This window comes from Hyperolius riggenbachi, chromosome 3 (genome assembly GCF_040937935.1).
Source record: "Hyperolius riggenbachi isolate aHypRig1 chromosome 3, aHypRig1.pri, whole genome shotgun sequence".
In the NCBI taxonomy this organism is placed as follows: Eukaryota; Metazoa; Chordata; class Amphibia; order Anura; family Hyperoliidae; genus Hyperolius; species Hyperolius riggenbachi.
In genome coordinates, this window is record NC_090648.1 from 360,611,817 (window position 1) to 360,633,634 (window position 21,818).

Consider the following 21,818-nt stretch of genomic DNA (forward strand, 5'->3'; position numbering starts at 1 on the left):
TACGGCCCCCCTATGGGGTCGCAGGCATAAGGGGGGAGCATGCCCCGATCGCGGGGGGGGGGGGGGGGTCGGAAATTCCCCCCACCCCCTCCGCTAGCGCTCCCCCCTCTGCCCGCTTCCCCATACAAAAGTTTAAGGCAAGTTAAATAGTACTTGGTGGCTGGCGCTGGCAGTGGAGTGAGGAGGAGGAGGAGTCCGAGTAGCAGAGTGACGCGTTGAGGCCAGGCAGTGGGCGGTTCAGCGGTAGTACCCTTGTGGTACTTCCGCCCTTTCTCTGACCTCACGTCCTCTGCATACGAGGGTACGCGTCACGCGTACCCTCGTATGCGTCATCACGTAGAGGACGTGAGGTCAGAGAAAGGGCGGAAGTACCACAAAGGTACTACCGCTGAACCGCCCGCTGCCCGGCCTCAACGCGTCACTCTGCTACTCGGATTCCTCCTCCTCCTCACTCCACTGCCAGTGCCAGGCCAGCCACCAAGTACTATTTAACTTGCCTCAAACTTTTTTTATGGGGAAGCGGGCAGAGGGGGGAGCGCTAGCGGAGAGGGTGGGGGGAATTTCCGACCCCCCCCCCGCGATCAGGGCATGCTCCCCCTTATGCCTGCGACCCCATAGGGCCCCCAAAATGGGCATGTTCGTGGGTCCCATTGACTTCCATTGAGTTCGGCGTTCGGGCCGAACATGCCGAACATCTGGCCCATTTTCGGCCTGTTCGGCCCGAACCCGAACATCCAGGTGTTCGCCCAACACTACTGATAAGCAAAGTATGACCATAACATTTTTTCAAAATACAACTTCTAAGGGCAGAGAGAGATAAAATACATAAACTATTGACCTTTCTATAACGCTGGGACACTTATTAGGCTGCCACTTATCAGAGACCGTAAAACATTCAACCTACTTTGTAAAAGTTTAAACATAAAAAAACAACCCTGGCATACTTAAAAAAAAAAAAAGAAAAAAAATCATTTTTAGGACTAGGATAATAAATATTGTTTATCTCATCAGTTGGTTCACTTTAATTTGAGAGATTAAGAGAGAGATCTTTTGTTGCAATCTTTGGAGGTCTTTTATAAACTTTTTTTTTTACAACAATTCTCTGCCGGTTGGTCATTGAACTTTTGTTTTACAAATATTTTTATCCTCTGCATCTATGAGGCTTTAGTAATAGGCCCTCTTTGTTGATGTGACTATAAAGCCAAAAATATACACGGCATGTACGATATTCTTTTAAAAAAGCTATAATGATTGCTGTTTTGTTTGTTTGTTTTTTTGTGTGCAACTCAGCCTCTGAGACCCTTTTTACAGCCACTTCCGATGCTTAGATTTCCTCCCCGCCCACGGACGGGTGTTGTGGAGTATCTTTGGCATTTTGTACAGAGAGTGCCATGGCATTTGTCCATAAGGGGGCGGGACTAAGCGACAGAAGTGACCACATGGAGTGTCTCGCAGTTGCACAGAAAACCTGGCATGTCATAACTTCAGAACACATGGCGTGTATATTTTTGGCTTCATAGTCACTTTAAAAGTTGCAGTAGTACTGTACAGAATTCTCCTGGCAAAGCGATGAGGCGTGCATGCACAGTGAGCCCCCAGACTTCCAAAGTTACCGGGGCGGAATGCGGAGGCTGCAGGCAGAAGAGGACAACGGCGAGGGACTACTCAGCGTGACGTGGGCTGGATGAAGCCTCAGGTATGTATGAAACATTTTCTCCTCTCAGGTTCTCTTTAAGATGGAATATATGTGCATAAAATTACCATAATATTTGAATCAGCTCATTCTAATTTATTGACCAGCTCTACACAGAACTAAGGATTGGCAGTGAGGTGCCAATAATTCTGAGTAGCTATTGTGGGGCTAAGATAACTGAAGTTTTGCACACCAGGATGGAACACAGCCTAATATAAATAAAAAGCAGTGACACAAAGATTATATAATGGATATTAGGTCCAGGTAAATACAATGATTACGTGGCATATCTTAAGAGGGTGTGTTCACCCGAGGTTTGTCCTTGAGACAGTATAAAGATGCTCAGTGGCAGGATGAATATACTTATCAAAGGATTCTGAAGCAAGCAAGCAGAGTAGTGAGGAATAGAAGTGCTTCCATCATGAAAATCACAGGAGCCTTTCTTATTGCGGTGCTGGCTTCTCTCAGTCTCTCAGGTCTGGATGCTGTAGCCACTTATAAGGGGCAGGGGCATGTTATTTAATGGTTCAGTTTATGGAGTTGGAATAGAAGCTTTCTAAAGACAGATGCAAAAGAGTGAGGAAGCAAATGGTTGTTAGTTGAAGTCTGATTGTTCTAATCATGTACTTTGCATTTGTTCTGTGTTCTAGTTGTCTGTGCACCTGCTTTGGTAAATTAACCTCAGATAATAGTATAACATTTATCCTGGACAAATTCTATATTTGAATGATTTCTGAAAAAAATGCACTCTTACTTAGTGATATAAAATATATTAATAGTTATTTATTTTATTTTTTAGGTGTGAAGACTGAGGAGGTATGTGTGTCACTCTATCATCTCTGTATAATATATTTTACCTGATGTTTAGTAATGTAAGATGATTGTATATGGTGATTCCATACAACTGTTCTATATGAGGCTAAGTTCACAGTAGACATTGCTTTTCCTGTAAAAGCAGGAACTCAACGGTGCAGAAAATTTGCATTGCACGTTAGACGACTGTTGTGTCGCATACGGTCAACGTAAAGTAGATTTCACTGCATGCAGTGCCGCAAACTGTTAGGGCCCGTTTCCTAGCCGCACCGCGGTTGTCCTGAAACCAATGCACGCAATGGAACAGTTTACATTACGTGCGGAGCGATCCGAGAATCTGCAGCATGCTGCAGATTCTCGCACAGCTGCATCCGTCCTCCATCCCCTCCATACACTTCCCTCCATAAAAGTGACGTGAACGGAAGCGGAAGTGATGCAATGCAGCTAGGTAGCCGCACTCGCATCACATAGTGGAAATGGGCCCACACTGGCTGCACTGTGAAAATTAAAGATAATCGAGAGCCCAATATAGTGTAGTATTGTACCATAAAAAGGGATACATATGTTAATATGTATAATACAAACATAGGTTGCTATTCAAGCAACCACTGTATATGCATATGGGGAAAATAAACCTAGGAATGGGAAAAAAGGGCAAATACCACCCATCCACTAAGGTGGATTACAACTTTGAGTAGAATACAGAGGTGCCAAGATAGAATAAACTAATTAAAAACTGTTTAAAAATGGGGGGTAATTGGTGGACGTACCTCCCCACAGAAGACATACACTGGGATAATCAACAAAAGTCAACATTTATTTAATACGCCAAAAACAAACTTCAACGGGTTTCGCAGATCCACAGCACGCTTCCTCAAGCAGAAATACAACAAGGAGTAGCAGAATCCCGATCAATGGGGGCAAGAGCGCCTCTTTTGCCGTACTGTGAATGTTGCATAGCTTTTACAAAGCAGTGCAACATTCATTACTACAGCGAGAACAGGGCTTTAAGCTAGTTTCATATTTGGGGCATTGCGTTGCTTACCTTGTAAAGACAGGATCGCAACTGTGGGAAAGTCCATTGTGCGCTAAATATATGAGGAGATACAAGCAGTGAAGAAAAAGGATGTTTCAATACAAATGTAAATGTGCACGTAGCCCGGTACCACGCAGTATGCTTTGGGTATATGCCAACTGATTCCGTCACATGCACCAATGCGTGCGTATCATGACAAAATAATTGCATTGTATTTGCTACATTATTACATTGTCAGACGCAATTGTACAAAGAATAAAATTATGTGGGGAGACACTTCAGTAAACTTGCCTTACATTTCCAGTGCTGGGTTTCTGAAAGCTCCAGAGACCAATTGCTCTGCCCAGATTCTCTGAGATTGGTATATTATAAATGGATAGGTGTAGTACCCTATAGACATTCACTTAGATTAGGTAGGCACATTCAAGGGTAACAGTAAATTCGGGCGCCTGAGGCTAGTGGACAAATCGGGCGCCGCCATTCACTCCTATAATAAATATCGTTTAATGGGCGCCCGATAGGAAAAAAGGGCGCCGGAGAAAAATAACGTTTTAAAAGCGGCGCCCGGAGACTTAATGTTTTATTACTGCTTCTCATGATTACACATTATTTAATGATTTATACATTTTTAAATATTATTTTTAAACGAAAAACAGTACAATATTTTTTTTCAAACATTATTTTTAAACGAAAAACAGTACATTTTTTTTTTTTACATTATTTTTAAACGAAAAAACCAACAGGGGGGTTTTAGGTTTAGGCACCAACAGGGGGGTCTTAGGTTTAGGCACCAACAGGGGGGTCTTAGGTTTAGGCACCAACAGGGGGTCTTAGGTTTAGGCACCAACAGGGGGGTCTTAGGTTTAGGCACCAACAGGGGGTCTTAGGTTTAGGCACCAACAGGGGGGTCTTAGGTTTAGGCACCAACAGGGGGGTCTTAGGTTTAGGCACTAACAGGGGGGTCTTAGGTTTAGGCACCAACAGGGGGGTCTTAGGTTTAGGCACTAACAGGGGGGTCTAGGGGTTAGGGGTAGGTACAGGGAGGGTTACTTAGGCACCAACAGGGGGGGTCTTAGGTTTAGGCATCAACAGGGGGGTCTTAGGTTTAGGCACCAACAGGGGGGTCTTAGGTTTAGGCACTAACAGGGGGGTCTAGGGGTTAGGGGTAGGTACAGGGAGGGTTACTTAGGCACCAACAGGGGGGGTCTTAGGTTTAGGCATCAACAGGGGGGTCTAGGGGTTAGGGGTAGGTACAGGGAGGGTTACTTAGTAAATTTTTTTTTTAAACGTTATTATACGTTTCAGTATTTAAACGAAAGATTAACGTTTTTACAATTGCCGATTTAATGCACATTATTTAATGATTTATAACTTTAAAAAACATTAATTTTAAACGAAATACAGTACAATACATTTTTAAACGTTATCCATGCTTATCGTTAAAAACCCGGCGCCCTTTTTTCCCAGCGCCCCTTTTTAACGTACGCCATTCAAGACAGAGAAGGTTTAGTATGATATGGCCTTCAGTTTCTCTCTACTCTTGGATTATTACTCTTGTTTTTCCCACAGTGCTGTACAGTCTTGTCACTAAGGGTGCATACACAATTTTGATTTATAAATTACTGACCAATTTTACCACCTCCATGTACTGTGAGGGCTTTCCTACACAATTATTATTTAGTACTAGCTGATGACTCAGCGTTGCCCGGATATGTATTTGGCTGTTGTTGTCTCTACCCACTTTTTCTAACCCTAACACACAAACAGCAGCAGCCAGAAAGGAGCATTGTGCTTATACCCTCTGAGGAAGGGTCTCCCCGAAACGGTGCTGTCAGGGTATATCACACTTTTCTGAGATGGGGTCATTAATGTGATTGTTTGCTCTTGACATTATGATGTACTTTCTTATTGATTATCTGTCCTAGTGCAGTATGCTTGTATTGACTCCTCATTTCTTGATCTACTGGCCTCAATTCACTAAACTGTATCAAACACTTTATCAAACGTTTGATAATTTACCTTGTAGGTAAAATCTAATTTTGAATTCACTAAGGTGTTATAGATTTATTGAATGTTTTATCGATAAAACATTCAATAAATCTATAACACCTTAGTGAATTAAAAATTAGATTTTACCCATGAGGTAAATTACCAAATGTTTGATAAAGTGTTTGATAACGCTTAGTGAATTGAGGCCACTGTCAGTTTTGTGTATGCTCTGCTAACAACATTTTGTATTGCTCATCCTCTGTGACATCACTGTGTACTTTTGTATATTGTAGATTTTATATTGCATAACTTTTTTTTGCATATTCACATGCTGGTGTGCGAGTCAAAATTTTATTTATTTGCAGTTTATATTTTCCCATGTAAAAAATTTAGTTGTTGGCACCACCCACTTTTTCTTACCTTGACGTACAGTCACTCAATGACCAAGTTTATCAGCTTTGGGGTCTTTGGTATCGATAATTTGTATATTCCCATAGAAATTAAACAACTCTGATTGGCTGTTTGTGGCTTTGCCCCCTTTCTGAATTTGAACCCCAGGGGCTGGAGAAAGCCCCAGGTGAGTAAGGCTGATTTTTTATTTTTAGCCTGATAATTCCTATAAGGCCATTGCAGGGTACCCTGGCACAGGGGTGCAGCTAAGGTTTTTGTGGCCCCAAGCGGACTGTAGGAAGTGGCCCTGCGCGCCGCGGCGAAAAATGGGTGTGGCTATATCGCATAAGTGGGCGTGGCCATGACATGTGGGTGGAGCTGGAGGGCGGATTGGGGCGGGGCTGTTTGCGGGGAAAATGGATGTGGGGGCGATTGAGGCGCGCGCGCGCAGCGCGCCGAAAGATGGATTTGGCCATGACATTGTATGGGCGGAGCTTAACCGTAGCACAGCAAATATAGCCAACTATGACCATTAAATAATAAATGCAGCAACAGTTACCCCAGACACCAGAAAAATAAACGCAATTTGTGCAACATTTCAGCAGAAATCAAACGCAATTTGTGCAACATTTCAACAGAAAACAAACAGAATTTGGGCCACATTTCAGCAGAAATCAAACGCAATTTGGGCCACATTTCAGCAGAAATCAAACGCAATTTGGGCACAGTTCAGCAGAAATCAAACGCAATTATGGCACATTTTCAGCAGAAATCAAACGCAATTAGGGCCACATTTCAGCAGAAATCAAACGCAATTTGGGCACATTTTCAGCAGAAATCAAATGAAATTAGGGCACATTTTCAGCAGAAATCAAACGCAATTAGGGCACATTTTCAGCAGAAATCAAACGCAATTAGGGCACATTTTCAGCAGAAATCAAAAGCAATTTGGGCACATTTTCAGCAGAAATCAAACGCAATTAGGGCACATTTTCAGCAGAAATCAAAAGCAATTTGGGCACATTTTCAGCAGAAATCAAACGCAATTAGGGCACAGTTCAGCAGAAATCAAACGCAATTAGGGCCACATTTTCAGCAGATATCAAACGCAATTAGGGCACAGTTCAGCAGAAATCAAAAGCAATTTGGGCACATTTTCAGCAGAAATCAAACGCAATTAGGGCACATTTTCAGCAGATATCAAATGCAATTAGGGCACATTTTCAGCAGAAATCAAACACAATTAGGGAACAGTTCAGCAGAAATCAAACACAATTAGGGCACAGTTCAGCAGAAATCAAACACAATTAGGGCACAGTTCAGCAGAAATCAAACACAATTAGGGCACAGTTCAGCAGAAATCAAACACAATTAGGGCACAGTTCAGCAGAAATCAAACACAATTAGGGCACAGTTCAGCAGAAATCAAACACAATTAGGGCACAGTTCAGCAGAAATCAAACACAATTAGGGCACAGTTCAGCAGAAATCAAACACAATTAGGGCACAGTTCAGCAGAAATCAAACACAATTAGGGCACAGTTCAGCAGAAATCAAACACAATTAGGGCACAGTTCAGCAGAAATCAAACACAATTAGGGCACAGTTCAGCAGAAATCAAACACAATTATGGCACAGTTCAGCAGAAATCAAACATAATTAGGGCACAGTTCAGCAGAAATCAAACACAATTAGGGCACAGTTCAGCAGAAATCAAACACAATTAGGGAACAGTTCAGCAGAAATCAAACACAATTAGGGCACATTTTCAGAGCTGCAAAAAGAAAATAATTTACTCACCTGGCACTGGCAGAAGTCTTCTCTCCCCGTCTCCTCTCCTGGCCGGCTCCTCAGGCGCGCAGTTCCCACGGAGCTCCTTCCCTCCTCCAATCTCCCGCGCTGATTGAATCAGGGCTACGGGAAGATGGCCACCCGAAGCCCTGTACTGGAGACATAAATAGTCTCCAGAGCAGGGCTTCGGCGGCGGCCATCTTCCCGTAGCCCTGCTGCCCTGCTCTGCTAGCCCCGCGGGGCTGCGGGAAAACAGTGATGTCACGCCGACATCACTGAGCCGCCAAGGCCCCTACGATCTTGAGGCCCCAAGCGGCCGCTTGGCTCGCTTTATGCCTCGCGGCGCCCCTGCCCTGGCATTTCTGCCTCGGTTAAGACTGGCCTCAGTTGGCGTGGTGAAAGAGTAATTAAAAATAAAAAAAAAACAGTATGATAGTGAGACAGTATAATAAATAATATAGGGGTACACTATAATTGTAGGAACTATGATAAGAAACTCTATCACAGGCTGCTATAATAGGGAGCACTATAGAGATGGAACATGGATTGGGGGCTAAACAAGAAGGCTGAAACAATTAAAGTTTTTATCCACACGTTCTTTTAACTGTTTACCACCACTGTATAGAGTATCTACGCCCCTTGCACACCGTCTCACCACAAGGGGCGTAGATACTCGTATCTTTTTGTTTACATGCTGGGAGTGGACGCGGACATGCGCGCACACTCTAGCCAGCCTGCATATCAGGTAACTAATTGGACATTAGGAAAGAGTGTTCCTAAATCCAATTAGAGTCCCTGATTGATGAATGAAGGCAGTCTTCATTCATAACAAAGTAAAAACCACAGGCACCTTGTTATTGCGGCCGTGTGCACGCAATGGCGCGTACCAGTGCGCAAACACGCACCCGCACAGCCCAATGATTGGTTTTGGGGACCCCAGTCCCCAATAACCAATCATACCATGTGATAAATAAATGAATGAAGACTGCCTCTGCTTGAGGCAGTCTTCATTAGAGATGGCCCGAACCTCCGATTTCAGGCTCGCAAACGTTTGTGAACCGCAATAAACTTCAATGGGGAGGCAAACTTTAAAAACTAGAAACATTTATGCTGGCCACAAAAGTGATGGAAAATATGTTTCAAGGGGTCTAACATCTGAGTTTTTGCATGGATGAGTGGGATAGATGCCAAACATCCCGGGGGAAAATCTGGATTTGACGCAAAGCAGCGTTTTAAGGGCAGAAATCACATTGCATGCTAAATTGGAGGCCTAAAGTGCTTTAAAACATCTTGCATGTGTATACATCAATCGGCGTGTAATTAGAGTACTGCTTCACAGTGACACACCAAACTCACTGTGTAACGCACCGCAAACAGCTGTTTGTGTTGTGACGGCCGTGCTGGACTGGTGCGCACCATGGTGAGAGTGCAGGCGATAGCGGTTTTCAAGCCCATATGGTCGCCAGGCTGAGGTAGCTCAATGACAGAACAGTGATTGTCCAGCTGATTGAATTTGGTCTGTCCACAATGAAACAACGACCTTATTATCTTTGGTGTGCCACCCCCCGAGACCCTCATACAGCCGGCGGTCATTGCTTCATTGTGATACGCAAGCCCTTTCACCGCAGCAAGTCACGAATAGGAATTGGCACATGTACATGCCTTTTGTTTTGTTTTTGCAGCCGCAGTGCAGCCAGAAAAATTAGGCAGGCATGTACATGCAACAGAAAAATCATTATAGGGGCCGCTGCTAGCAGCGGCCTTAAAAATTCAGGAATCCGCTTGGCGTTCTGGTGGACCCTGTTGGTGGTGGCGGAGAAGGCAGTCAAGCGGCCTGCAGGCAGAGATGCTGTGTGGAGAGTGACTTAGTCTTGGGGCAGGCAGTCACACAGCGTGCAGGCAGAGATGCTGTGTGTGGGGACTGACTTAGTCAGCCAGCTCAGGAGCCCAGGGGGTGATTTGGTTGGGAGGAGGCTTAGAGGGCCACTGAAGTTACTTTTGCCCCAGGGCCACATTGTAGCTAGAACCAGCCCTGCCTACTTCATCGAAGCCATATCCCCAAAAGAGATGTAAGGTTTGCCGCAAAAATGCGATTCGTAAGGACACCCGATATTACTGTGCAAAATGCCCTTCAAAACCAGCACTATGCGTTATCGGGTGTTTCGAAAACTACCATACAGACCTGCAGTATTAGAGAACACACACATAGGATTACATTACAAATTAGCAAATAAAATGTGTGGGTTTTACCTATAGTAGCATTGTTTATTTTAAAACTATAGTCATAGTCCCCAACAGTCCCGATTTGGGCGGGACTATCCCGGGCTCCGCCCCCTCATCCCGGATCCCGCCCACTCCTCCTTAAGTCCCGTTTTAGCAGATACACTAGGTGCCCTTCAGATAATTACATTGTTCTGCCTCAATCCCCATAACTGCTGTCTCTCTTCCTGCTCTGGAGACAGTCTGATGATCTCACACACACACACACTTGTGGCTTGCTTGAAGCTAATTGGCTGTGTGGACTGACACTGAGCTCCGTCTAGCTCCGCCCCTTTTTTCAGAGACCCAGCAGAGCACATGATGCAGACAGAGAGAAGAAGCAGGAAGCTGAAACCTGCTGGTAGAGATGGGAAGTTCGGATCTTTTCAATGATCCGGATGATTCGAATCGGATCATTGAAAAGATCCGGATCTTTGATCCGAATCTCGGATCATTTTACAAGGGAAGCATTCGGGGGAGGTGAAATGAATAGCAGGGCAGGAGAAGGAGAGGGGGTGGACACACAGAGAAGGGGAGAAGATGGACAGAGGGCAGGGAGTGGACAGAGAAGGGAGGAGGGAAGCAGAGAGCATAAATGTTTGTTTGCACGCAATACCCACATGCTGCAATCATGCTTTACATATATTTCACCTACATGTTCATCTGTATACCTTGAATGGAAACATCGCACAGTGAAAGAAAGCATTCCCAGAAGATAAGTGCAGCTGTTTAGAGCGAGGGCAGGAGGATCATATTGCACAGCAATCAAAGTGCCTGCAAAGTTACTGAGCTGTGCTGAGCTGAGCCAAAAGTTTCCAATGTGTTCACTGTGCAGCACTACGGAACAGACAGCCTATAATGAGCAGCACATTTCAGCCAGTATGTGTGCTCTACACATATCTGGCAGTGGCACCGATGTCCCCTCTACCTGTCCCTGCAAGGCTGGCTCCCCTAAATCCCCTCCAACAGAGCGATCCATCTCTGCTCTGCTTCCAGGACCCCGCTGCCTGCTGAGAGGGGGCGTGTCGCTCCTGGCCCCGCCCCTTTTGCAATCCGAATCACTCATTTTGAATCAATGCAGCTGCCTGGCATGGTCCTTGTCACAGTGACTACACAATGCAGGAGAGATCCTGCATAACGTATTACATCCTGCAGTTCCTTGCTACACAACTGATAAGTGCTCTGACCCCTGCCTCATGTGTGTCCCCTCTCTGCCATGCTGTGTGTCCCTCTCAGTGTCCCCTCCCTGCCATGCTGTGTGTCCACCAATTCAGTGTCCCCTGCCCAGCCATGCTGTGTGTCCCTCTCCAGTGTCCCCTGCCATGCTGTGAGTCCCCCTCTCCAGTGCCACCTGCCATGCTGTGTGTCCCCATCTCCACTGTCCCCTCCCAGCCATGCAGTGTGTCCACCACTCCAGTGTCCCCTGCCCTGCCATGCTGTGTCCCTCTACAGTGTCCCCTGCCATGCTGTGTGTCCCTCTCCAGTGCCCCCTGCCATGCTGTGTGTCCCCCTCTCCAGTGCCCCCTACCCTGCTGTGAGTTCCCCTCTTCAGTGACCCTTTCATGCTGTGTGTACCCCTCTTCAGTGTCCCCTGCAATGCTGTGTGCCCCCCCCCTCCAGTGTCCCCTGCCCTGCTGTGTTTCCTCCTCTTCAGTGTCCCCTGCCCTGCCATGCTGTGTGTCCCCATCTCCAGGGTCCCCTGCCATGCTGTGAGTCGTCCTTTCCAGTGTCCCCTGCCCTGCTGTGTTTCCTCCTCTTCAGTGTCCCCTGCCCTGCCTGGCATGGTCCTTGTCACAGTGACTGCACAGTGCAGGAGAGATCCTGCATAACTTATTACATCCTGCACAGAGCCGGGACAAGGTCCTCCAGCACCCAAGGCTGAGACACCAAAGTGCGCCCCTCCATCCCTGCCACCCCAGCCGTCACACACTGATTGCCATTAGACTAAGATGCGCCACAGGGCCCACAACCTCCCCAACACCTTAATATCTAGTTATCTGGCTATCAGTCACTGCCATGTATCCCCTTTTCTTATTTCTTTCTGCTTCAAACACAATTAGGAATGACAGCTGAATGAATTCTGCGCCCCTTCCTACACTGCGCCCTGAGGCTGGAGCCTCTCCAGCCTATGCCTCGGCCCGGCCCTGATCCTGCAGTTCCTTGCTACACAACTGATAAGTGCTCTGACCCCTGCCTCATGTGTGTCCCCTCTCTGCCATGCTGTGTGTCCCTCTCAGTGTCCCCTCCCTGCCATGCTGTGTGTCCACCACTCCAGTGTCCCCTGCCCTGCCATGCTGTGTGTTCCTCTCCAGTGCCCCCTGCCATGCTGTGTGTCCCCCTCTCCAGTGTCCCCTGCCATGCTGTGAGTCCCCCTATTCAGTGTCCCCTGCCATGCTTTGTGTCCCCCTCTCCAGTGTCCCCTGCCATGCTGTGTGCCCCCCTCTCCAGTGTCCCCTGCCCTGCTGTGTTTCTTCCTCTTCAGTGTCCCCTGCCCTGCCATGCTGTGTGTCCCCATCTCCAGTGTCCCCTGCCCTGCTGTGTCTTCCTCTCCAATGTCCCCTGCCATGCTGTGTGTCCCCCTCTTCAGTGTCCCCTGCCCTGCTGTGTCTTCCTCTCCAGTGTCCCCTGCCCTGCCATGCTGTGTTCCCCTCTCCAATGTCCCCTGCCATGCTGTGTGTCCCCCTCTCCAGTGTCCCCTGCCCTGCCGTGTCTTCCTCTCCAGTGTCCCCTGCCATGCTGTGTGTCCCCATCTCCAGTGTCCCCTGCCATGCTGTGTGTCCCCATCTCCATTGTCCCCTCCCTGCCATGCTGTGTGTCCACCACTCCAGTGTCCCCTGCCCTGCCATGCTGTGTGTCCCTCTCCAGTGCCCCCTGCCATGCTGTGTGTCCCCCTCTCCAGTGCCCCTTACCCTGCTGTGAGTCCCCCTCTTCAGTGTCCCCTGCCATGCTGTGTGTAGCCCTCTTCAGTGCCCCCTGCCATGCTGTGTGTCCCCCTCTCCAGTGTCCCCTGCCCTGCTGTGTCTTCCTCTCCAGTGTCCCCTGCCATGTTGTGTCTTCCTCTCCAGTGTCCTCTGCCATGCTGTGAGTCCCCCTCTTCAGTGTCCCCTGCCATGCTGTGTGTACCCCTCTTCAGTGTCCCCTGCCATGCTGTGTCCCCCCCTCTCCATTGTCCCCTGCCATGCTGTGACTCCCCCTCTCCAGTGTCCTCTGCCCTGTTGTGTTTCCTCCTCTTCAGTGTCCCCTGCCCTGCCATGCTGTGTGTCCCCCATCTCCAGTGTCCCCTGCCCTGCTGTGTCTTCCTCGCCAACGTCCCCTGCCATGCTGTGTCCCCCTCTCCAGTGCCCCCTACCCTGCTGTGAGTCCCCCTCTTCAGTGTCCCCTGCCATGCTGTGTGTCCCCCTCTCCAGTGTTCCCTGCCATGCTGTGAGTCCCCCTCTCCAGTGTCCCCTGCCCTGCTGTGTTTCCTCCTCTTCAGTGTCCCCTGCCCTGCCATGCTGTGTGTCCCCATCTCCAGTGTCCTCTACCCTGCTGTGTCTTCCTCTCTAGTGTCCCCTGCCATGCTGTGTGTCCCCCTCTCCAGTGTCCCCTGCCATGCTGTGTGTCCCCCTCTCCACTGTCCCCTGCTCTGCTGTGTCTTCCTCTCCAGCGTCCCCTGCCATGCTGTGTGTCCCCATTTCCAGTGTCCCCTGCCATGCTGTGTGTCCCCTGCCCTGCTGTTTCTTCCTCTCTAGTGTCCCCTGCCCTGCTGTGTCTTCCTCTCCAGTGTCCTCTGCCCTGCTGTGTCTTCCTCTCCAGTGTCCCCTGCCATGCTGTGTCCCCATCTCCAGTGTCCCCTGCCCTGCTGTGTTTCTTCCTCTTCAGTGTCCCCTGCCATGCTGTGTGTCCCCATCTCCAGTGTCCCCTACCCTGCTGTGTCTTCCTCTCTAGTGTTCCCTGCCCTGCCATGCTGTGTGTCCCCCTCTCCAGTGTCCCCTGCCATGCTGTGTCCCCCTCTCCACTGTCCCCTGCCCTGCTGTGTCTTCCTCTCCAGTGTCCCCTGCCATGCTGTGTGTCCCCATTTCCAGTGTCCCCTGCCATGCTGTGTGTCCCCTGCCCTGCTGTTTCTTCCTCTCTAGTGTCCCCTGCCCTGCTGTGTCTTCCTCTCCAGTGTCCTCTGCCCTGCTGTGTTTTCCTCTCCAGTGTCCCCTGCCATGCTGTGTCCCCATCACCAGTGTCCCCTGCCATGTTATGTCCCCATCTCCAGTGTCCCCTGCCATGCTGTGTGTCCCCATCTCCAGTGTCCCCTGCCATGCTGTGTGTCCCTATCTCCAGTGTCCCCTGCCCTGCCATGCTGTGTGTCCCTATCTCCAGTGTCCCCTGCCCTGCTGTATCTTTCTCTCCAGTGTCCCCTGCCCTGCCCTGCTGTGTGTCCCCCTCTCCAGTGTCCCCTGCCATGCGGTGTATCTCCCTCTCCCATATCTCCCAACTGTGCATCTTTGGGAGTCCTGTCGCTCTTTCCTCCTCATTTGTCCCTCTCACAGAACTGATGAACAGACCTACTGAAAAATGTGTTAAATTGACTCTAAACTTTATACTCATCCTTTAAACTCATATATTTCTTATTTCCATCTGTTATGAAGGAAAATGAACCAGGATAGAAAGGACCAGTGTAGTTTAAATTATAAAATGACATACTTTTCTTATGAAATCTTTATGGTATGCGTGACTAGGGTTGTGATGGGGGCGTGATTAGGGGTGTGGCAGGGGTGTGGCTTAAAGAGACTCTGTAACTTCAAAAAGATCCCCTGGGGGGTACTCACCTCGGGTGGGGGAAGCCTCCGGATCCTACAGAGGCTTCCCACGCCGTCCTCTGTCCCACAGGGGTCTCGCTGCAGCCCTCTGAACAGCCGGCGACAGGCCCGACTGTAATTTCAATATTTACCTTTGCTGGCTCCAGCGGGGGCGCTGTGGCTGCTTTCGGCTCGGAAATAGACGGAAATACCCGATCTCCGTCGGGTCCGCTCTACTGCGCAGGCGCCGGAGACTTGCACCTGCGCAGCACAGCGGACCCGACGGCGATTGGGTATTTCCGCCTACTTCAGAGCCGACAGCCGTCAGAGCGCCTGTGCAGGAGCCAGGAAGGTAAATATTACGTCGCTGCTGTACGGAGGGCTGCAGCGAGACCCCCGAGGGACGGAGGACGGCGTGGGAAGCCTCATTAGGATCCTGAGGCTTCCCCCACCAGAGGTGAGTACCCCCCAGGGGACGTTTTGCCGTTACAGTTCCTCTTTAAGTGTCCCTCTTTCTCATCTCAAAATGTTGGGAGGTATGCTATAGTGGTTTAAAATGGAGAAATAGTGTATTTTTCATTTTTTCCCTCTTTTTTTTTCCTTTAAAATGCATAGAGAACAACGAAATTGCTAAAATAAAGTATTACCCCTGAAAAGCCTAATTTGTAGCGAAAAAAACAAGATAGAGATAATTTTGTTGTGAGAAGTAGTAATATAGTTATATATAATGAATGGGAGGAGTGTGAAAAATACTCTACTACGTTTAAGGGGAAAACCCTGTGTTTGGGAAGTGGTTAACCACTATGCCACTTTCAAAAAAAATATCCACACCCTCTGCTAATACAGTGGTTGAAAGGGTTAAAGAGACCCTGTACTGAAAAAAAGTCCCTTGTGGGGTACTTATCTTGCGAAGGGAAGCCTAAAGCTGGCCATACACTGGCCCGATTTGCCGCCGTTTCGACAGCAGATTCGATCACTGGGATCGAATCTGCTGCCAATCGTTCGCGCTACACGCCGAATTTCGATCCATTCCGTCCGATCCCGTCGATCGCGCCGTGCGGAAAATAACCGTCGATCGCCCGCGGGTAAAGAGCGCATCGCTAGTGGCGTTCGAGTGCCCGACGACCGACGCAATAGAGCTGCAATACATTACCTGCTCCGCCGGCGCGACTCCCGGGTCTCCGCTCTTCTTCTCCGCTCTGGTCTGGTCTGGTCTCCGGCATGCTTCCCTTCTTCCTGTCCCGGCAGGAAGTTTAAACAGTAGAGGGCACTCTACTGTTTAAACTTCCCCCAGACAGGAAGAAGGGAAGCATGCCGGAGACCAGACCAGAGCGGAGAAGAAGAGCGGAGACCTGGGAGTCGCGCCGGCGGAGCAGGTAAAGTATGCGGGATGGGGGGGAAGCGGCGGCAGCACCACCACCACCACAGATTGTGAACGGTTTCAGGCTGAAATCGGTTCACAATATGTTTGCAGTAAAGGTAGCCATACGATCCCTCTCTGATCAAATTCGATCAGATAGGGATCTGTCTGTTGGTCGAATCTGATGGCAAATGGACCAGTGTATGGCTACCTTTAGGGTCCCAATGAGGCTTCCCCCTCTCCTGTAGCTGCAGGCAATCCAGCACCGGCTGCCCCAAAGTCTCCCGCAATCCTGGCTCGACAAGCCTGACAAGCTAGATTTATTAACCTTCCCTGGCTCTAACGGGTGGCGCGGTTACGGCTCTCAGCACGGAAATAACTGATCTCTGTCGGGTCCGCTTGTGACAATCCAGCCCCGCGATCCCGTCTAATCTGCTCCCGTTAGCGTATGCAGGAAGTACGGTGAGCAGACGGACAACAAAGACCGGTTGCTGGATCGTCAGAGGAAGAAGGTTAATGTGACAGAGCATGCCAATCCCGTCTAATCTGCTCCCATTAGCATACGCAGGAAGTACGATGAGCAGACTGACAATAGAGATTGGTCGCGCAGCTGCCAACATGTAATGTGACAATCACTCACCAATCCCGTATTACTAGGCCACTGTTGCCATGCCAGTCTCATGCACTAGAGACTTCTGGAGGCCAATTCACTGTGTGCGTAGTAAATGGTTAAGAATGGTTGGAGGTGCCCATACATGTACATTCACGATTTCTATGTACAATCGGTAAATGAAAAATATTGATTTCGCGCTGGACATTGGGTAAATTCACTGCCACCACTCTCCGATTGATAAGGCGAAGAGACCCCAACGCTATCATAATACGGTAGCCAGCCCAATCACGTTCGACATGCTCCAGTCACCGTTCGGGGAACAGTCACTTCCGAAGGATGTCCAATCGAGAACTAAAGTTATTGATTTCGCACAGGAAATCGTGTGCTAGCTAATCCTAGAGAGAAGAAACTGTTATTTACAACGTAGCTAGCAAATCAACAATTTATAAGAAAATCATAAAACAATGCGGTAGTATGACTGACTCTTCAGAGGACAGATTCGTGGAGTGACAATCAGATGACCAGAAGAGGCACAAAACTGAACGATAAAATCGTTAGTTTTTATTCTAAAACTACATACACATAGCCTATTTTAGCCCACAGGTAAACATAGTTGTCCGGCAGAACAGCTTGGTTTGATAGAAAGAGAATAGAGATGAAAAGAAACAGAATGGGCTTGATTCACAAAAGAGTGCTAACTGTTAGCACGGCCGTTTTTGCACGAATTTTCACATTGCATAAAACAATATTGATTTCGCAGGAAAATTCACGTTTGCGTGCGAAAACGTTATCGTTTCATCGCGCGCAATGCGAAAATTCGCGCGAAAACGGCCGTGTTAACAGTTAGCACTCTTTTGTGAATCAAGCCCAATGTCTTTAATGCACAGTTCAAATACCGTTATTGGTAGTCATGCGGCAAGTCTTTGGAGGAAGTCCAAGATGGCCGATTGCCATAGAGGCCAAGAGGCCCTTTGTGAGAAATAATTCAAGTGAGGTGCCAGTGTCCAGCTGGCTGTCTGATGTTATAGACAAAGATTTCAGATGATGGACCTGCTATCTTGGTAACACCAGAAATATTACAAAACTGTGCCTATTGTTAAATATAGTTTGTAAGGTTGGTTGAACTTTTGGGAGTCCCCAGCTGGAGTGATAAGGATCACTCCTGTGTCTCAACTCAGGCCAGAAGGCAGCTACGTGTTGGACACCTGCTGGGTCGGTTCTCAACAGTCCAGAAAAGGATGCTTTTTATTAGGTTCTGTCCATCTAATCTCTGAAGGATGAGGGGGTCCCATGAGGCCAGGAAACCCGCTCTTCACACTTAGATGCGAGAGACTATGTAATTAGAAAACTGCCAGTCCTTGCTAGCAGAGCCAGGAAGGAGAGAAAAAAAAACAGTGGTTTTAAAAAGACAATGACATTTCTACTATTTTGCAAGGGAATTTGCGTTTGCGACTTGAATGACTTACACACGGTTTTCTTGGGAACTGTGTGAGCGTCACACCGCTCTACTACGCAGGCACAGGAGACTTGCGCCTGCACAGTTGAGCAGCCCGACAGCGATCGGCTATTTCCTCTTATCTCCGAGCAGAGAGCCGATAAAGCGCCTGCACTGGAGCTGGGAAGGTAAATATTTACATCCCCGTTGTTCGGATGGGCACAGCGGGATCGCCGTGGGACACAGGAGGACGGGGGAAGCCTTAATCGGATCCATAGGCTTCCCCCACCCAAGGTGAATACCCCCCAGGGGAACTTTTTCTTGTTACAGGTTTTATTTAAAACAGACTGGTCTATGCTGAATATTATTTTACTGTTTAACCTGTCAAATATTTTTTCTTCCCTTCATTTACAGGTTGTGTGCAACTACCCAAAGGGTAAAGATGGTTTTCTTGCCTGTCCCAGAAACTTGAAGCCAATGTGTGGAACAGATGGCAACAGCTATGCTAATGAATGCGACCTATGCAATGCAAAACAGTATGTATACATTGGGCATGATTCATAAAGCTTTTTCACCTACGGTATTTTCCTCGGTTTTCACCCTATTTACATTACATTTTAAACTTGCAAAGAACAAAAATAATATTGAAATGAAGTTAATCAGGAACAACTTTGAGTGATCATTTTGCTTGTAAATGTAATTTTTTATCAATTAGGTGTTAAATAAGTCGTGCATGAGAAGTTTTGTGAATAGAGCCCATTATTGGATAATCAAGCTTTTATCAATCTCACTTTTTCAGGTCAGTTCACAAACAAGGAATGGTAAACTTGAAATGACAATTTACCTTCAGTTGGCCTGGCTTTGGAGGTAAAGGATGGCCCACAATCCTGTTAAAGTGCACAAAGAGCTGCAATAGCCGCATAGGGGGCGATATTTTGGCTGGGAACGCGAAGAATCACTCGCGTTCCCATGCCTGTCGGGTCCTGACGGCGAAACCGGGACTGGAGCATCGCGGAGCATCGCAGAGACACGGCGAGGGCACCGATCGGCTGCAGGGGGCCGATGGAAGCCCCAGGTGAGTAAAACTCATTTTTTTTTACTAGGCTTAAGTGCCTCTTTAAAGGTAAAGGTGGTGCAGGGACACCTGTGGTTTTATTATATAGGATTTATATAGCACTGACATTTTCTGCAGCACTTTACAGAGTACATAGCCATGTCACTGACTATCCTCAGAGGAGCTAACAATCTAATCCTACCATAGTCTCAGTCTAATGCTGGGAATGCACGGTTCGTTTGTAAGCCATTAAGATGGCTCGATTGATAATTTCCAACCTGTCCGATGTCCCGCCGGATCGATTCCGCGCTCGGGAACAATGCATACAGATAAGGGAACAATGCGTACATTTAAGGGAACAATGCGGAAAGATAAGGGAGATAGGCGACTGGGACGTGGAATCAAGCACGAAAATCGATATGACGCAAAATCGAGCGCGAAAACGTACCGTGTATTACCAGCATAATGTCCTACCATATTATTATAATCTATTAATGTAGAACTGACATCTTCTGCAACACTTTACAGTATACATAATATACTGGGGGAGGGGAAAATCAGCTACATATAATGAGGAAGTAGTACATGTGCTAACAATACTAGGGGAGGGGGAGGGGCAACCAAATACCAGAGTCACCTCTAACTACCTAATATTGGGGGGTACCTCTGAGATAGCCCTTCCCAGCCCATTAATTGCTGCCTTGCAGGGCAATGTGCGCCTGATGCATTCCTTTGCTGTACTGGCCCATTGCAGCCAATGCAACACCCCCACTTTTTGCAGTGTAAGAAGATGCATGGTACGTAGTAGATTATAGCTGGGTATATATTTGTCTTGTCCTGTGCCAGAATGGGCCCTACCAGCTAGCCATTGTGCCCCATTACTTCCCCCCAAAAAAATCTGAAGCTGGAGCCACCACTGGTTATGGGAGCTTATATTGATAGCTGCAATCAGCAGCTACTACAGGTCATTTGGGTGTTAGCTGTTTTATCAGGCACTATGGGTGCCCAAATGACATGTGAGCCCATATTGTCCCAGCGGATAAGATTAGGCATTACGGTGTGCATTGGTGTGGGTCTTAGGGTTAGGCTTTGGTAGGAGGCCGACACGCACGACATCAGACAGTGCACTGTCTGATGTTCACACTGCATGCGGTCCGGGAACGTATGCTGCATGCATTTTTTGCAAAAACGTGTGGCTGTCCCATTCACTTTTCAGTTATGGGATCAGCCACGCAACACACACATGGCCGTCCGCGTTTGTAATGTGAACGGGGTCTATGGTTAAGCATCGGCTGAGGGAGTTAAATGACAACCGAGGGTTAAATGACAACTGAAATAAGAGGGATATGAAGGTTGCCATATTTATTTCCTATTAAGCAATACAGGTCGCCTGGCATCCTTCTGACCTTCTGCCTCTAATACTTTTAGCCATTGACCCTGAACAAGCATGCAGCAGATCAGGTGTTTCTGACAATGGGCTCGATTCACAAAGCGGTGCTAACCCAGTTAGAGACTTTAGGCGTGATAACCATTGCACCATGCTGGTGAAAAGCCAGTTTAGGCATGATAAGTTTAGATCGCGCGCAAAGTCCCGCACGCAAAGCAGCGCCATTAAACTCTATGCGAAGTGCACCAGACTTTGCTAGTGCAAAACATTTGATCAGCTGTGCACAGCGGTGCTAACCCAGTTGGTGCTTAAACTTATCACACCTAAACGTATCACACCTAAACTTATCATGCCTAAACTGAGTTTAGGCATGATAAAGGGCTTTTCACCAGCTTGCTAACTGTTAACACCGCTTTGTGAATCAGGCCCATTGTCAGATCTGACAACATTAGCTGCATGCTGGTTTCTGGCGATATGCAGACAATACTGTAGCCAAACAGATCAGCAAGGCTGCCAGGAAACTGGTTTTGTTTAAAAGGAAATAAATACTGTATGTCAGCCTCCATATTCTTCTCACTTTAGTTGTCCTTTAAACATTCTGGAGGGAGGGCTTGTGTGAGGGTAAGGTTAGTTTAGGTCAGGTCATAGTAGAATATCAGTACATTTACTGATAGTCTACTATCAAAATAAACTTGTAAAATATAGGTAATTCATTGATATTTTACTTACAGCTATCCTCTGTGCCCATTTTACATGTATGACCCCCATCCGTTTTGCAGTTTTTCCAAAACACAGACACACACAACAGTGCTCATCATCCGATATGATCATTATGGTTGATCGGTCGAGCCCACTAACAGATGAAAAATAGCTATACAATCAGATTGATGGGATCATTCCGAAAAACAGATCAACTCCATTTATCTGATTGGATAGTTTTCCATCTGGTAGTGGGTCCAACAGTGGTTTTAGATCATAATGATCAAATTCGTGGGATTTGATCCTATGTACGAATCGATCCATCGTTTCCAATCAGCGGTATAATCGATTTGAAATAAACGGTTGCGCCTACTAATGCCCAAACACCTGGTAACCATAATCAATAATATCAATGGGATCGATCCCAAAAACTGACCGATCTCATCAATCTGATCAAATTGCTCAGCGGGGTTTTAGCCGTTAGAGGGCACAAGTAGGACCGTTTCCAATCAATTATACTTCTGATTAGA

The 21,818-nt window shown here is 47.6% G+C and overlaps 1 protein-coding gene across 1 annotated transcript in view; it reads left to right on the forward strand.

Moving 5' to 3' along the window:
* The first annotated feature begins 2,050 nt into the window (after positions 1 to 2,050).
* LOC137561556 (serine protease inhibitor Kazal-type 1-like) overlaps positions 2,051 to 21,818 on the forward strand; it is a 61,651-nt gene continuing 41,883 nt past the window's right edge. Inside the window, exons 1-3 of the mRNA XM_068272870.1 lie at positions 2,051 to 2,169; positions 2,493 to 2,509; positions 18,563 to 18,684. Of these exons, the coding sequence (XP_068128971.1) occupies positions 2,115 to 2,169; positions 2,493 to 2,509; positions 18,563 to 18,684 (194 nt within the window). The 5' untranslated portion in view covers positions 2,051 to 2,114. The remainder of the gene's footprint in view (positions 2,170 to 2,492; positions 2,510 to 18,562; positions 18,685 to 21,818) is intronic.